This window comes from Cibotium barometz, chromosome 53, assembly GCF_041138505.1.
Source record: "Cibotium barometz isolate CiBa-2024 chromosome 53, ASM4113850v1, whole genome shotgun sequence".
Classification (NCBI taxonomy): domain Eukaryota; kingdom Viridiplantae; phylum Streptophyta; class Polypodiopsida; order Cyatheales; family Cibotiaceae; genus Cibotium; species Cibotium barometz.
Window position 1 is genome coordinate 23,280,775 of NC_141098.1, and position 17,819 is coordinate 23,298,593.

The 17,819-nt window shown below is 38.8% G+C and overlaps 1 protein-coding gene across 1 annotated transcript; it reads left to right on the plus strand.

Moving 5' to 3' along the window:
* The first annotated feature begins 6,799 nt into the window (after positions 1-6,799).
* On the plus strand, positions 6,800-12,302 carry LOC147608422 (phosphoinositide phospholipase C 6-like). The gene is made up of 9 exons (XM_086789115.1): positions 6,800-7,321; positions 8,212-8,402; positions 8,561-8,696; positions 8,778-8,918; positions 9,423-9,799; positions 9,889-10,156; positions 10,377-10,448; positions 10,583-10,691; positions 11,898-12,302. Exons 1-9 carry the CDS (start codon positions 7,052-7,054, stop codon positions 12,104-12,106), a joined length of 1,773 nt encoding a protein of 590 aa, XP_086645241.1. The 5' UTR covers positions 6,800-7,051; the 3' UTR covers positions 12,107-12,302.
* Positions 12,303-17,819: the final 5,517 nt, after the last annotated feature.

Below are 17,819 nucleotides of genomic sequence, written 5' to 3' on the forward strand. Positions count from 1 at the left end.
GTCAAAAGGGATGTCATGATCCATGTCACTAAAACACGTCATTGTTACCTCGATATCTTGATCAAGATACGTAGGCCACTGGGATCCATGTCAATGCCACAAGGGATCTCGGTCAACATGCCCACTTGGATATACATTCAACATGCACAATGATGCCATCTCGACCGTCCACATACCAGGGAGATATGATATAATGACCTCGGAAAGTAAGGTTTCAAAATGAGATTATTTCCTCACTGATCAAAATAATTTTGTGTTATGTTTAGAGACAAGATATACGATCACTGTAATGTTGATAAATTATAAGGGAAATATGATTTTTGATGATGACCTCAAGGAAATTAAGGTTTTAATATGGGATTATTTCCTCACAAATCAAAATAAATTTGTGTCATGTTTAGAGTAACTTATATTGAAACAAGATATATGATCAGTCTAATGTTTAAATTGCATTAGTTTAAGCTACAACATTAAAGTCAAAAAATGCTTAGAGCTACAAAGGATAAGACAATAAATTTAATGAAACAAATCTATTTGAACAAGCCTAAATTATTTCTAATTGGCCAAAAGTTTTTGACTTTTGAACAATCATATATAGTATGAGAGATTAAGATAGAGAAATCAATTTAATCAACTAATATTATGTAATATCATAGTATAAGTGAGAGAAACTAAATGTATTTTACTAATACTACTATACTCTTACTAAACAAATTTAAATGTATTAAATAAGATAGAGATAAACTTGATCTAAGAAATTTATGCTTAGAGCTACAAAGGATAAGACAATAAATTTAATGAAATAAATCTATTTGAACAAGCCTAAATTATTTCTAATTGGCCAAAAGTTTTTGACTCTTGAACAATCATATATAGTATGAGAGATTAAGATAGAGAAATCAATTTAATCAACTAATATTATGTAATATCATAGTATAAGTGAGAGAAACTAAATGTATTTTACTAATACTACTATACTCTTACTAAACAAATTTAAATGTATTAAATAAGATAGAGATAAACTTGATCTAAGAAATTTTCAATTTTTAATATATTAATCTTAAATTTTTGTATAAGTGACATGCTATATTATTTTGACTAAACATACAAGATGAGAGAGAAATTAACGAGATAGAAATGATAAAGTGTTTAGATACTCTTTCATAGTCAGAAAAAATACAAACTATAACTTCTTCTTGTGTGTTACATTACCTTGCTTCTAAGGTTTAAAGTTACAAAAGGCTCTAATGTGTGGTTCTAATATGATTAATGTGTGGTTCTAATATGATTAATGTGTGGTTCTAATATGATTATTGTGAGCTCTCTCTCTCTCTCTCTCTCTCTCTCTCTCTCTCTCTCTCTCTCTCTCTCTCTCTCTTCGTCATTGTGGCACCCCAAATAATAGTAGTTACTTATGTTGAAAAATATAAAGAATATGCTATACTCTAAAGTTATCAATCCATGGTGATTCATGGTGGCACCCCAAATAATAGTAGTTACTGATGTTGAAAAATATAAAGAATATGCTATACTCTAAAGTTATCAATCCATGGTGATTCATGCATGACCCCCAAAAAATAAGCTAAAACATTCAAAAAATCAAGGTCATTTTCCACACCTCATTATTCGCTCATGCTAGCTTTGAGTTTATTCCCATTATTTTACTATAACCAAAAATAATCTTAACCTTTTTAGACATGAAAAGGAAAACATCAAGAGAATGTTCCATCATAGAGATAATAGAGATGAGTGGTCTCATTGCGCTAATTTTTTGGACTTCAATGCTTTTTATGAGACCTCTCTAGTAATAATAGTAGGCATAAAAATGGATATGCAAGGGAAATTATGTTATATGCACATATAATGTAACATGTAAAAATGGCTATGCAAGGGGAATTTGAGTTTGTTATATTCCCAATGTCGACCTATTTTAACACAAGCAATCCTCTTTATTCTAAAAAAGATTATATGTATGTTAACACATCAAAATTCCCACAATTATCCCATATTTATTCTTCAAGTCAAAAATTATCTCCCTTCATATAAATAGAGCAATTCTCTCTTTTATTCTTGTACATATGAGGTTTAAACCCTTAAGACATATTTAACAACACATGTATATGTGGAAGCTTGATGTAAAAATAAGTGGGCGTTAACCTTCTCTCAATTTTCAAAAAAGTAAGAACCTTATTGTACCAATGTCGAATTGAGATGCTTAGAGACATTCCCTAGTTCCTTTTAGCTCTTGGCAAGCTCTTTCTTTGTAAAACACAAGGACATATGGTCAATGGCAATGGGAATGATGGGAAGGGATCAACACCAAGTTGCTAATGATAATGGGCCATACTAGAATTTATATAAATGATTTTCATTCATAATTATTTTTTATTTTCATTCATGATTATCTTATTTTGAACCATGGGACTATTGTAAGGAGTGTTATCAAGATGATGACAACCTCTTACAAGAAAATATTTCCATCACCATCAGTCTCTTTCTTGCAAGATTAAACACATATACTAAGCAAGGAACATAACATAAAATATTGTGTAGCTTCATCAACAAAAAATAGAGAGAGAGAGAGAGAGAGAGAGAGAGATACACAACACCACAATGGGTTAAATCTCCCCTACTTGTTTTATGGCTCTCTCCTCAAACAAGTGTATTTATATATATTCAAGAATAGCTTGCGTGAGCCATGAACATACATTCCACTTCGGGCCTTAACCATTCCTTTTCTCATAAAAATAGGAAAGCCATTCCTTTTCCCTTAAGAATAGGTTAGTTGTATGCTTTAATTATTGACCTCATATTTAGTAGGCTAAGGCATTACAATGAATCAAATAAATTGATTACACTACAAGATTCCAAATAAATTAAATAAAATGGTCTCCAAATGAATGGTCTAAATATTTGATGGCCACCCACAATGTCTTCACACAAAAATTGGAGGAGAGTCACCGAGCACTCATGCTAGTCCTACACCTGATCTTCTTATAAAAAACAATCACATGTGTTATATGCACATAGTGTTCACCATAAAAATAAATCCAAATAATCATTTAAAATATATTTACATAACATGTCCCGGGGTTGAGGAGCAACTGCCCTCAGTTGTTCATAAATTTCAAAGTGCCTCAAGCGGTGAATTGACACAAAGTAGAAGTGTGATACCTCAAGCAACAATCGGCACATACTAATGATATAAGTAATCGTGTTGCCTCAGGCGGCGAATCGGCACGAAGTAGAGGCTATCAAGATTTTTCTAAAACTTTATGCCCATGTATTTATTGAAAACTACAAAAACACATGAAATATTGACACATAAAGAAACTTGGAAGGAAATTTATTTTTGCTTATCGGTAAATTACTTTTAATTCTTTTCTTACCAATTTCCAAATGAAAAAAAACTCACACTCTTAGCTGTAGACCTTGCTTTTGGAAACCTTTAAAGACTTTGTATCACATATGTGTACGTAGACTAGGGGTAAAACCGTCCACATTTAAACGGTAAGGAACCAAGGTACATCTCATCTTGTTTGCCAATTGCGGAAAGATGGCATCCTCAGAACTGCCCATGTCGAAGAGGACAATGAATTGTTTCCCCTTGCAGTGCCATATATGTTTTTTCTCTTGAAAAAAACATACACGATTATGTTTGTCTATCCATAGACCTCCAATACTTTCATTATAATCTTAATTTTGTTGTCTGATTCCAAGATCAAGTAGATCCAGAAGAAATTATAGTTGAAGAATATATTGCGCACTTGACCTTTCTACTTGAACCAAACAAAATCCTAACATGCTAATAAACTTTTCGAAGAATATAATGCACACTTGACCTTTCTACTTGAACCAAACAAAATCCCAACATGCTAATAAACTTTTTAGGATTTGTGTTGCCATTTCAAATGCTTTAGTTCATTCATGTATTATCAAAGTTAGAGCTTTTTGAGTTCACAAAAGAGGGTCAATTTAAGGCTTGATGTATTCTAACTTGAATAGGGCAAATCTATCTTGACTTAAATTTATAAAGAATTATTTGTTAGAAGACACAATGATGAGACGTTATTAATTTTCAAAAAGCACATCTACATGCTTCTAACAATGTTGCATCGTTTAAGTTGCCTTACATGTTTGTGGCCACCTACTATACAATTGAGATAGGTTTTACTTTTATCCTCATTTAAAAAAAACATCTATGGATTATTTATAAGGAATGAATTTAACCTCTTCATGAATGCCTTAGTTGTTGCCTCTCTCCATCTTCATGTTCAAGAAAAAAAAATGGTGGGAGAAGCAAGAGCAAGCAAGATCAATGCTTCAAATCTAGAAGCCTAGATATTCTCTAACGTGTTGAGTGAATATTAACCTAAAAATAGAATTACAATTGATTTTATGCACCACCATACACAATTCCAAGTTAAAAAATGCATTTGTGACTTGTTTCTTTAAAAGAAATGCTCTCTCTCTCTCTCTCTCTCTCTCTCTCTCTCTCACACACACACACACACACACACACACACACACACACATGTGGGCATGCGAGTGCACACCCATGTGTGTGTGCATGTGTATGCCCATGCATGCATGCATATGCTCATGAGTGAGCATATGAAAATTTGTGAATCTACACCAACACGCCCTATGCAAAACGCTTCTCCTCTTAGCAGAAATGCACAATGCTTCTCCTTCTTAGTGAAAATGGTCGTGTATGAAGCATGTTTACAAAGTAGTGCACATGTGCCTATGTGAGTATCGATTTTATTTTCTTGAAGAATCATATGTAAGCTTAACTAATTCGAGCACAAGCTTAACTAATTCGAGCACAATTAAATCCCAAATACTCATGTAATGCTTAATTCCCATAATTAATTAAATCCCATGATTAATCTTATTTCTTGGAGAATCATAAGTATGCTTAACAAATTAGAGCACAATTAATTTTATTTCTTGGAGCGTCATATGTATGTTTAAGGAATTAGAGCACAATTAAATCACAAATACTCATGTAATGGACAACATGTTTAAAGTCATAAGAAGAAAGACTAGTAAAGGGTGCAATTTAGACACAAATTCAAGTAGCTCGCAAAAATGATAGTCAGTAAAATGACTGCATTGTCCTTATACATTTAGGAGTGGGGCTTGCATAGAGTGTTTTAGAAAATATTTTAGTTTTTTTATTTAACCTTACATAAATCCTTTTCTTTATGTGTTGGAAGAGGAAATTGTAATTTTGAACATGCATCTTCTTTATACTTTCACTAGAATATAGCTAAGATTTGAAAAGTTTGAGGATTTTTTCTTCTGTCTCCCATCAAATTGTGATGGGTTTTTCAAATTTCAAATTAGCTCTATCTTAACCGAATCTATCTTTTCTCAAATTCTAGCTTGCACACAGCTTTCAAAAGTGTCCCGTGTGTCATACAAAAATATTTTTTATTGTTATGAGAGTTCCATCATGACATTAATCTCAAGAGTGTCAAGTTTCAACACGTGAAATGTCTTGACTTTCAATCCTTTTTTATTGTTGTGAGAGTCCCATCATGATGTTGTTCACAAAAGTGAATAGTTTCATCATGTGAAATGTCTTGATTCTAGAGTTCCTTTCATTGAAAAAAGTGAGATCAATGTCTTTCTCATGGATGGCTACATTAAATATACATAAGAAGATTATCCCTATAGTGCAGTCCAAGTGGTTTTTAAGGGTTGAAGTTCCAAAGCACAATGTGGGGTGTTTGATTCCTACAAGTTCCTACCAGTGCAACGGTGAACATGTTGAATAAAAAACGGATCCGTGCTCAAACTTCCACTCAAAAAAGTATATTAAACATTTTTGCCAAATAATATGCAACATTTGATTAACGCATGAAGATATAAGGATTAAAGCCATGAGGACCTCTTTCGAGTTATTATGATATGTTGTGAGCTCTAATAGACTTCAAAGTGTGAAGTATAATATTGTGAGCTCTTTGGAGTTATTATGACAAATTTGTGAGCTTTAATAGACTTCAAAGTGTGAAGTATAATGATAGAAATTATACTTTCTTATGCTCAGGGTTACTTGTGAAGTGCAGGACTTCTTAGGCATAAACACTTTATTGAATATGAGCAACAAAATGAAACTTTCTATTTTACTTAAAAGATAAATCTTGGCCAAAAAATCATCATTGAAAGAATGAAAGCTATGTTCCATACTCCACCTAGATGAGTTTGGTACATAGGTCTTGCTATTAGGAATGTCGGGGTGTTCAGGGGCTTGCTAGTCTCACTGTAGAGACAACCTTACTATTAGAAACGGTGGGGTGTCTCATGTCGGGTGAGGATTGTAAGGGGCTTGCACACATCTTTGATAGTTTTTGTGTTGGGGAAGGGAAGAGAGGGGAGGGGGGAATGTTTTTCTTGCTATGCCTATCGTCGTTAGATGCTTGGGTGCCCACATGTGTGTAAATGACCTACGAGTGATTTGACCATCAATAAACAGACCGGCTTAACCACTTGTCAATTATGGACAAGCAATCGGGCAAGGAGATATTCTGAAGCAGCATAAAAACCCTCTGTGGAGGATTACAAGAGGTGTAACCAACCTATCACCAAGGGGCAAGCAGAAAAGTTAATTTTCTAAAGCCCACTAATGTATGACCTAGGGGAATGTAGAAAGCTTAATGCAATACACTTATGATCTGAGGGAATGCAGAAAGCTTAATTTACTACAGCCCCCAACTAAAGTTCAAAAAAGACCCAACAATTAAAAAAAATGGAGCCCCAACAATAAAAAAAATGTGTATAACTAGAACTTAGGGAGTGCATTGGGTAGGGTTCACACGCCTAGCCTCTGAGGAAGCGCGCCATAGCCAAGCCAGCTAAGTCAAACCGCGTTTTGGGTCTTCTATTCAATGTAGGTTTCCTCCACATCCAGCTCACAAAGACGCTATAAAGAGCTACACAGTACACTACCTCTTTCATCTCTAACCTTGATTGCGCACTTCTCCTATTAAGGCCGTTTTCTAATCATCAGTCGCTTAATTAGACCTTAATCTCAACGACCCAAATGGGTGCTCAGCCTCCCCTTTGTGTTGCAATGGCGTTTGCAACGCTTGCAAACGGTAACGATTGCCTAAATGCAGCAGATTTAGCTAGCTTCCTGACCTCCACGCAGGGAGAATCATGTGCCACTGAGGAATATGCTGCTTCACTAATCGCCCAATTCCATCAAAACTCCAACACAACAAGCTCAAGCTCTGATTCTCTGGATATTCATGAATTCTTTGAGTTTTTGTTAAATCCGAAGCTGAACTCTTTGATGCAGCCATCAGAAAAGGTAGGCCATTTCACATGCAGTTTTCTTTTAATTAGTGGCTACTATGCTACACTTAGAACTAATAGAGAATTCTTGAGATAATCAGGAATTTATTTTGAAAAAAACTGGTTTTATAGTTGCCCATTTTTCCCCAATTTCAATATCTACTAAGCTTAGCTGGTTACCCTATGTATGTATATTTTCTGCAATTCCATAGATAAAAACCCATCTGTTGAAATCACCTTACTTATTGGGGTGATTCTATTCTATTCCGGCTGATAGCCGTGATTGTTGTATGCCTTTTTCATACTTAATAGAAGTCTCTTTCTTGAAAAAAAAAAAAAACCCATCTGTTGAACTCAATTATGGCTATCAGTCAGCCATTTCGGCGGCCCAAGAAAGTGTGTGCCTTACCTATACCTAAGCAAAGGGTGTGCCTTACCTATACCTAAGCAAAGGATGGGTGACTGAATTTCCTGATGGTCCCTGATGGTGGACATGCAATTTTGTGCACTGTCCATCATCAGATCTCTTATAGAAAAGGGATGGGCAGGTGTATGTGTAAAGGCTCCTAAGTAGGAATGAAATCAGCACCATGTATGCTACACCTCCGGCGTGCCCATCAGCAATATTCTTCGGGTCGAATGTGGTGTTCAACTTTATCATATATCACACATGCACATGTATGATTGAATGCATAGCCTGCTCTTATGCATCATTGTGTGCTTTTGATTATTTTTCTTTTGGAGTTTTAACTGTCTAAGTAAAAATTTTCATCTCTAGTGGGACATTGTGTTACAATGGTATCAGATAAGCTTGCATGCTATGAACATGTACACACATGCACACACTCATGCACCTTGAATGTTATCATTAGTCTTATTGACTGTTTTTTTTTGCCCTCATGGCAGCCTACACAGGATATGACTGCACCCCTATCACATTACTTCATATATACCAGTCACAACTCTTACCTCACTGGCAATCAGCTCACTTCAAGATCCGGCACTGTTATGATTGAAAAAGCCTTACTAGCTGGATGCAGAGTTATTGAGCTGGACTGCTGGGACCGCAAGGGTGAAATCATGGTGCTGCATGGCCAGTAAGCTCTTTCAACTTCATCTCAATCAAGTTGTCCACCATGCATTGAAATCAATGACGTCTTTGGATGGTTAAATGACCCCTTGGTTTGCATGAGTAAATAACAGTTTTTGAGAGCACTTTAATTTATGTATTGCTGCTTTTGTCATCAATATACAGCACCTTGACAAAGCCTGTACCATTCCATGAGTGCTTAAGAGCAATCAAACAAAATGCTTTTGTGTCATCGGACTACCCAGTGATAATCACCATTGAAAACCATCTGCCTCTAGATCTCCAAAAAGAGGCAGCTAAGGTGAGCTTTTGTGGACAATGCAATCATGTCTTGTATGCTATGTAGAAGTGTCATGCTTTTTCTTAAGGGATTAATTTGCAGATAATCAGAGACATCCTAGGAGAGATGCTTTTTGTGCCTTCACCAGCTGAAAGGCCGCCAAGGCAGTTTGCTTCACCTGAGGAGCTCAAGCACAAAATCATAATTTCTGACACACCGCCTAAAGATGCACTCCAGGAACAGGTACAAAAGCTTCTTTCAGCTGGTGGAATTGTGCCATGTCACATGCATTGCCATAACCACTGTCATGTGTATGCATGATATGCATTTACACTATCACATCGCTGTATGCCATTGTTGTGTGTATGCACATGTATACCTTCTCCAACTACCTCGTGTCACAGTATGCCACTATCATGTGTATGCATTCTCTAGCTACTATGCCATTGTACGCCATCGGCATGTATATGCATCATGCAATCTCCAGCCACCACATGTCACCATATGCCACTGTCACGTGTGTGCATGTGTGTGCATTCTGCAACTACCACATGTCATGCCGCTGTCATGTAAAACCACGTGTATGCATTCTCCGACTACCACATGTCACATTACTGTATGCCCGTGTCATGTGTATGCATGTTTATGCATTCTCCACTCTACCACATGTCATTAAAATTGCTTGCATATGTCTACCCCATTGCTGAATTGGCTTGCATATGCATTGTGCAACTAACACATGGACAGACAGCTGCAGACCCTGAAGCAGTGGTTGCTGTGTTTCCGTATCTTATGCAATCTCTGCCTGGATCGGAAGAGGAGGATTCACCCCCTTTATCCCCCACTGCACTAAGCTATCAAGCCAAGAAGGGTTTTATGACACAGATAGGGTTGGCTGCTGATGTGCTCACCAGAAGGGGAGCCTCCTCGCATTCAGATGGCCAGCTGCCACCACGGGCACAGGAGCTAGAAGAACTCATCTACATCTTTTGTGAAAAGCCAAGCCAAATGCAGGATGCTCCAGTACATGGAGAGCTGATTCCTGGAGATAGGTCCGTTATGGCCAATCTTAGTGAAACCCAGCTTAGGAAGCTTGTCAAGGCAAATGCAGGCTCACTAATCAAGTATGCATCCATGTCCTTGTGTTCCACATTTACATAGCAATGACATGGCAATAGTCTATATAATAATTTTTCTACTGTTGGTGTTGCAGGTATTCCGAAAATAACCTTGGCCGCATGTATCCATTCGGTTTGCGATTTAATTCGTCTAACCCAGACCCATTTCGTGCTTGGGCCCATGGGTTTCAGCTTGCAGCACTCAACATCCAAGGCCAAGATCGCTCATGTTGGATAGCTCAAGCTTTGTTTGATGGAAATGGAGGGTCTGGCTTTGTGAAGAAACCTGGGGTTTTTCTACCTACTAAGAGTGAGATGACTTTTGAACAGATTGCAAACATGGCCCCAAAGCTTCTGCTTAAGGTGAGTGTTGCATGAATGGATTCCAACCATGTGTGTCCATCGATGATGCATACACTTAATGCATGGTCTCAGTGACATCTTGCCTTTGATATGTGCTATTCACATGTATGGATTCTCCAACTACCACCTGTCATTGTATGACACTGTCATGTGTATGCATATGTATACATTCTCCGACCACCACATGTCACTGGATGACTACTCGACTACTCGTGTACAGGTGAAAGTACTCATAGGAACTGATTGGCACAAAGTTTATGATCTTCTGAAACAGCCCGACTTCTATGTCAAGGTCAGCCAGCTATCTTCTCATAGTGCTAAAGTCTTGTGCTCTTTTTGTCAAGTACGTTGTGGGCCATCCTAGTTTAGTGGAAGGTGCTGCTCTCCTTTGTTAGATCATGCTGAAGAATAGTGTGTGTTTGTCAGGTTGCCCTGGATGGCCTGCCATCAGATAAAAGCAGGAAGAAGACAGACATCATTCGTCGAAGCAACGAACCCAATTGGGAGCATAATTTGTTGGAGTTCCCCATCAGAGGTACATCGGGGTTAATGTTTTGTAAAGAGATTCTATGGTTCTTTTTCTAAGAGGGGTTTTAACAACAGCTTGTCACTTGATTCGTTGCATCGTTCCGAGCGGGGTCAAATCCACTTTATTCAATGGGTTGTTTTGACTCCCAAGTGACATCCACATTGGGATTTTGATCCCCTAAAAAAGGGGGGTCAAACCCATGACCTCTACAATGGGACTTTGACCCCCTAACCACTCGGCTACTCCACATTGGGACTGTTGGAGATGCAATCCACACTTCTAGAGAGAACCAACTCACGTGGTGACACTGGGTTTGAATCTTGGCAAGTTGAGGTTTCTACAAATTGGATTACCGGAGGTCACCTAACACCTTCAGGTTTTGGGGTCTGGATGGCAAGACCAATTTGTGGAACACCTCAGTTAAGCGTGCTTGCGCAGGAACACAACTGGGATGGGTGACCTCTCGGGAAGTGGGAGGATCCATGTTTCCAACATGGTATCAGAGCCCAGGTTGTGATGTTAGAAGCTAAGACCTCAACCAAAGTGTGGCTTGAGGGGGGGTGTTGGAGATGCAATCCACACTTCTAGAGAGAACCAACTCACGTGGTGAGACTGGGTTTGAATCTTGGCAAGTTGAGGTTTCTACAAATTGGATTACCAGAGGTCACCTAACACCTTCAGGTTTTGGGGTCTGGATGGCAAGACCAATTTGTGGAACACCTCAGTTAAGCGCGCTTGCGCAGGAACACAACTGGGATGGGTGACCTCTCGGGAAGTGGGAGGATCCATGTTTCCAACAGGGACTTTGACCCCCTAAACAAGGGGGGTCAAACCCACGGCCTCCACAACGGGACTTTGACCCCCTAACCACTCTGCTACTCCACATCGGGACTTTGACCCCTAACCAAGGGGGTCAAACCCACGACCTCCACAATGGGACTTTGACCCCTAACCACTCGGCTAACATGGCAGGGCCGGTTAAGTGGTTCTATTGACACCAATTCTATGGTTCTATTATTAACACCAGTTATATGGTTCTATTAACACCAATTACGCTTAAGACCTTGACATCCATCCTTCCACTGTGGTTCTAACACCAATTATATGGTTCTACTACTATTAACACCAATTAGGTGGTTCTATTAACACCAATTACATGGTTCTATTAATTATGCTTAATACATTGACATCCATCCTTTCACTGTGTGACAGTCCCGGAGATTGCTATTTTGCGGTTGGAGGTCTGGGAGAAGGACAGGCTGCAGCATTACGACTTTGTTGGGCAGGCTTGCTTTTCTGTGAGAGAGATGAGAACTGGAATAAGGGCGGCGGGTTTGCGATCCCGGAGTGGGGAGCCTCTGCAATCGAAGCTCTTGTGTTGGATCCAGATGGAAGGGATGGCAGCAGAAGCGGAATGCTAAGAAAGATTTTGTGACATTGAGAGACACACACACACACACACACACACACACACACACACACAGAGAGAGAGAGAGAGAGAAGAATGCAATGAAGCTGCCAAGAGCGAGTGGCAGGCTTTCAAAGGGAACCCATAACACGACGTTGAATTATCATGCTCCTGCGAGGAGGAGCGATTGTATGAAGCTTTGAACTCCACTACACGCCTGTGTGTGTGTGTGTCTCTCTCTCTCTCTCTCTCTCTCTCTCTCTCTCTCTAATACTACATCTCACCCCTTGGTGTGAGCAACAACAATCATCTTGTGAGAAAGAAAAAACCCTTTAATTATTACTTGTTTATACATTTAACTATACTAAATAGCAACTTTTACCTTAGTCTCCCTCCAAATCATTCTAAGAATAATATGCTTTGGTTTTTAATGAAGAATCAAATCATTTATTTCATCCTACCACCCATAATCTAAATGGGCATGCAACAAATCAATATTTCTCAAATTTAATGTCTCCTTATGAATCTGACCAACCTCCTTGGAGAAACCTAGCGGGTTGTAGAAATAACCCCCCAAACATTATTGAATAAATAACTTGAGGTCTTCCTTTTAAATGAAAGTCATAGGCCCCGATTGCTATACAATCTTTGTATGCTCTTGTACAAGCACCTTTAATCATAAGTTTGAGATGACTTTGTATAAACATTCGAAAATCTACGTGCATCGAGAGCACCAATATACATGCATGTACATGTTTAAACACATGAGAAAGCAACAAGTGGACTCACCAATCCAACCGTAGATCCACATGCATTAGATCACACTTGAGTATGAAGTGAAGCTAGCAAAGCACCTGGACACAAGGCAATCTGACCCATAGACCATGTTGCTCACAAACGTGTCGCATACCACATCCAATAAGGTTTGGCAATTCATAGCATGCTTCTTGGCTAGCCACACACTTGCTTATATAAGGCCACAGGCTGATACTAATAACACAATTGCCAATAGTTTTTTGGGATTATAAAGCCACTCTCCTAATCGCCCATCAGATTCATACATGTTTATTGATCGGTCTACTTTATGGTCATAACAAAAATGCTCATTGTTTTTTTTCTCCAATGTTTTTGTACTTGGAGAGCAATTATTGCTAGTTTAAAATTCCTGCACAACAACAAAAGATCATGAGACTCTCCTACATGTATCCTTTATTCATGGAATGTTTGGATGAATGAGAGTCATGAGGTTGGGATCTCCTTAACTACTTATTGATGGTATGCTTGAGAAAAGCTATATTTAACAAACCAACCCAAAACAAAGCAAATAAAAACGATGATAAAACAAAGCAAATAAAAACGATGATAAAACAAGCAATAGTATCATAAAATTCATCTTGCTAAGCATTTCACCATGGGCTTCATAATGATAGCATGCCTTACAATCTTACGGTGAAATAAGAAGGTTCTCCTAGAATCACAATCGGCAAGATAACCCTCTACAAGCTTAGATGATTGGAAACCTTTCATCACTCTAGAGTGTTAGAGATGCTTATAGCCTTTTTATTGTGTGTGTTTATGCTTAGAGAGCAGCACTATTGCTTCAAAGGCAAGATCAAGATGGGTGTTGATGGATGTTGACCGCTCCACAGGTTAACATTGTTTCACCCGCCCAACTTAGGCGTTTTGCTATCTTACTTATAGAGGCACTCATAAAACGGCAATGGGCACTTATCTTTTGTAAGATGGTGTTGAAACATATAAAGTAGCCTTACCAAATGCTTAATGTCAAATAGTTGCTTAAGACTAGTAATAGAGGTCGTACCATTTTTAAGTTTGGTCGGCCTAGTGTGAAAACTAGTCACTTGTATATAAGTCGTGTTTTACAATAAGCAATACACAATCATTCCCTTGTAATAATATTCTTATGAGCTCTCCTTTTTCCTTCTTCTTGCTTTCTTGTATATCATTGAATCTTGCTTAATGGATACATGCTAGATAGGTTTGATTATAAGTTTTCTTCTTGCATTAGTTTCTTCTTCTTCCCTTGCCTTTTGTGAGAGAGAACTATCATGAAGGCGGATCTCTTCTTGTCTACACATAGGCCTTGAGAGATCTCCCTTCATTCCAGTGTGACAACAGAATGAGGACGCGATAGACGAGCTAGTGCACCCACAATGGGAAGTTGCATTTGTTTCTTGAATGCAAGACCCAATGATAAGCATTTCTTCAAGGCTAAGGTAAGCTCTTGACTTCGACATATTTTGAACAGCTGCTAGGGACTAGCCTAAGGCTTAGCTTCATTTTTCGTCCATTCCAAGCTATTGGGATTACTCAATATTGATCGTTGTTGATTAGGAGATCACACTCTAAAATAAATGTATAGTTTTAGAGCCTTGGATATGTTTGCTTATTGCTTTTATTTTTTTTGAAGTTTGTTTGCATTAGGGCATTCTATTTTCATCTATGGGTAAAGAAAAATCTTGGCAGCTCTCGAGTAGGGGACGTGAGCCCACAGTCCCACACAAATAGATGCAAGCCTAGACACATGAGCTAATACAAATGACTCTGGACAAGTGAGCTAGCAGACATGAGTCTGGACATGTGAGGCCGTGAGTCTAGACCCATGAGCCGTGAGCTTGGACACGTAAGCTTGGAGACACGAGTCTAGAGATAGGTATACCTTATATAGTATAAACCAATTATTACTATCATAAAAACTCGTAATAAGGATACACCTATCCATGTCCTTAGAAGACTTTCTTGTCATGCAATCTATACTAGCTATAGATTCCAAGGAAAATCCTTGTCCTTCATAATTATTGGGGATTTAAGTAACACCTAATAATTGCAAGGAAAATCCCTAATAATTGCACACCAACTCTATCATAAGCTTAGTTCCTAGATTTCTATACCCTAGATAGGCTCATTTCATACAAGGGAAGTACGTGAGTCAAGTTCATACACAAAAAGGCATAAGCCTATAGACATGATTCTAGAGGCATGAACCTATAGACGTGAGTCTAGAGGCATAAACTTGGACACGTGAGCTTGAGCCTAGAGATGTGAGTCTAGAGGCGTGAACCTGGACACGTGAGCTAAAAAGCCTAAGCCAAAAGACGTGAACCTATACATGTGAACTTGCACATGTGAGTCTAGAGCTATGAACCTGGACACATGAACTTAGTAGTAGCAAATGAAAAAAAAGGGACCTGCCACTAGAAACACCAAGGACCTTTGATGCGAACTCAATCTGGAGAAACAATAATACACTCAACTATAGTGCATCAAACCACACTTCCTCAAACCCACTAAGCCTTCAATGTCAACAAATGACTCCTCAGGGTGTTCACTCTCACAAGAAGCGGTCAAACCATGTTTGACACCATGACCAACAAGTAGTCCAACGACCGTAGTTACAATAAACAAGACATGTCTCTTTTGTTTTGTCAAGGATAAATGTTCCACCGTATATGCAATGTAAGTGCACATCAAAAATCTCGCTCTTTGGAGCCCATTGTAGAATCACATCAGAACTCCAGAAAGGATAAAGAGCCAATGTCTAGGACTACCTCAACACACCATGCGAGCATTCACAAAATGTGTTCTTAGCCCGCAACAAGCTAGCAACCTCAAGGCTAGCTAGTAGAGGATAAATGCTATTGGAAACTACATAACCCAACCCCATAGATCCCATACCCTGAAATAGAGGGTTTCACATAACCACCTCCTTATGTTCCAATGTGAATATGCAGAAGATATGCTTAGGATGGTGGGGTTGCGAACAATAGAGAACCTAGAGGCTCAAAGTTAGGCAAAACTAATCTAATCCATGTCTTAAGGATGATGACCAAGTTTGATGAAATTGGATATCCCATTCAATACCTATAGAATCTTGATTGAATTTGCAAGGCCATGGGATGGAGATTGATGACCCCACCAAGATCTCATTCAGACTTTACCTTGAAGGCAAAGCATGCCAGTGGTTTAGGTGATTAAACCCACCTAAAAAGACCAATTATGAGGTCTTGAGACACACTTTCATATTGGGATTTTTGCCCAGTGAAGCCAAATGGAGTCCTATTGCACACAGATCTATAACATCAAGTAGGAGGAGGGAGAAACCATGCGGGATTACATTCCTAGAACCAAGTATCTCCACATGAGATGAAGCACCTATAAAAGTTTGGATGATCTATTTCTCATCGATCAATTTATGTGATCAGTTTTAAGAGCAAGAGGCTTCACGACCACAATCTCTACAAGTTTAGGCCTACATCTTTGATGAGTGCTACCTAGACCATCTACCTAGACTATCTCTATAGGTCTAGGCACTCCTAGACCATCTCTACATGTCTAGAAACTACATCTTTGATGAATGCTACTTGAGGTAATATACATGGTAGATAACCTGTAAGATAAGGATGCAAAAGTCATCCACCCCCGCTGAACCAAAAGACAGGGGTCCAAAGCCTCATTGCCACCCAAGGGTGCCCAACCAGCACTAGCTAGAGTTGAGGACTTGAGAATGGATGAGTTAGCTAGACTTGAGAATGGATGAGTTAGCAGAGAATCTGCTAGATTATTTAGGCTAGTAGGGTATGTCCAGCCCCAAGGGCAACCTTAAGGCCAGTCCTAGCAGCTAGCACCTTAAGCAAGACACCAACGCAGGACGACATGCAGGACACCCACACAGAGGACACCCACATCTATTCCCATAAAGAGAAATGGCTTGGTACATAATTTACCGTAGAAATCATACAAGTACAAAGTATCCAATACTGAGACATTAAAAATTTTGTGCTCCATAGGAACTAGGGCAGGGCCTCATTGTTGGTACCAAATCCAACAAGGTGAACTCGAGCACCATAGCAGACCCTCCCTGTGCCTAAGTAACCGTTGGCCTTGCCATCCTCTCTCATCACTCATCAATATCATGAGGCATATATAGATCACCTCAGTTGCTATATTCACCTCTTGTACTACCACTCTAGCTAAAACTACCACCCCGGTCGGTTCCTCCAAGAATGGTACCACCCTGCTTGCACAGATAGAAACCTAGGAGCATGAGCGCTATGAGTCTTACAACCAACAAGACCCATATGAGTAGCAATAAAATTATCCCTATGTGTATCTTGAACATGCTTTACCCATAGACTACACCTCTCTATTCAAATCCATGGTGTAATAAAAGAAGTGAGGGACCTCAAAAATATGGTACATAGGCCACTAATGCAATGCTTTTGAAGCAAAGGCCCACACCGTATTGCTGAGTAAAGACCTTACACTGAATCCCATGAGTGCTCCAAGGATTGTCCCAATAGAGTGACAATTTCTCCCATGGCATAAGCATCTGCTGCTTCCACTTCAATGAACCTTAATTTGTTAAAGGTACATGGAGGACTCATTCACACAGTTCCCATTAATGCCATCTCACAAGGCTTCAAGCCAAGATTAAGGTGGTAGCCAAAGGAAAATCTAAGGGAGTCAATAAGTAGAAGCCATGCTTCAACTTTGAAGCAAGCAGCCAAACGCAAGCCCCAAGGCTATAGTAGCCCCTAAAAAGGCTTATGAACTAGAACTATAGATACAAAAGAAGAAGAAGAAGAGCACACATAAGCATACAAAAGAAGAAGAAGAAGAGCACACATAAGCATAACACACAATTAATTGTCAAGGCAATGATGTCATCCCATGACCATTAAAAGTGGTTCGGACAAGAGCTCCAA

What these genes read in the sequence shown, in the direction of transcription:
- LOC147608422 (XM_086789115.1), top strand. Translation starts at nt 7,052, where the DNA reads ATGGGTGCTCAGCCTCCCCTTTGTGTTGCAATGGCGTTTGCAACGCTT. An exon ending in AAGATGCACTCCAGGAACAG is followed by an intron (nt 8,919 to 9,422) that starts GTACAAAAGCTT and finishes ACACATGGACAG; the next exon opens with ACAGCTGCAGACCCTGAAGC. An exon ending in CCCCAAAGCTTCTGCTTAAG is followed by an intron (nt 10,157 to 10,376) that starts GTGAGTGTTGCA and finishes ACTCGTGTACAG; the next exon opens with GTGAAAGTACTCATAGGAAC.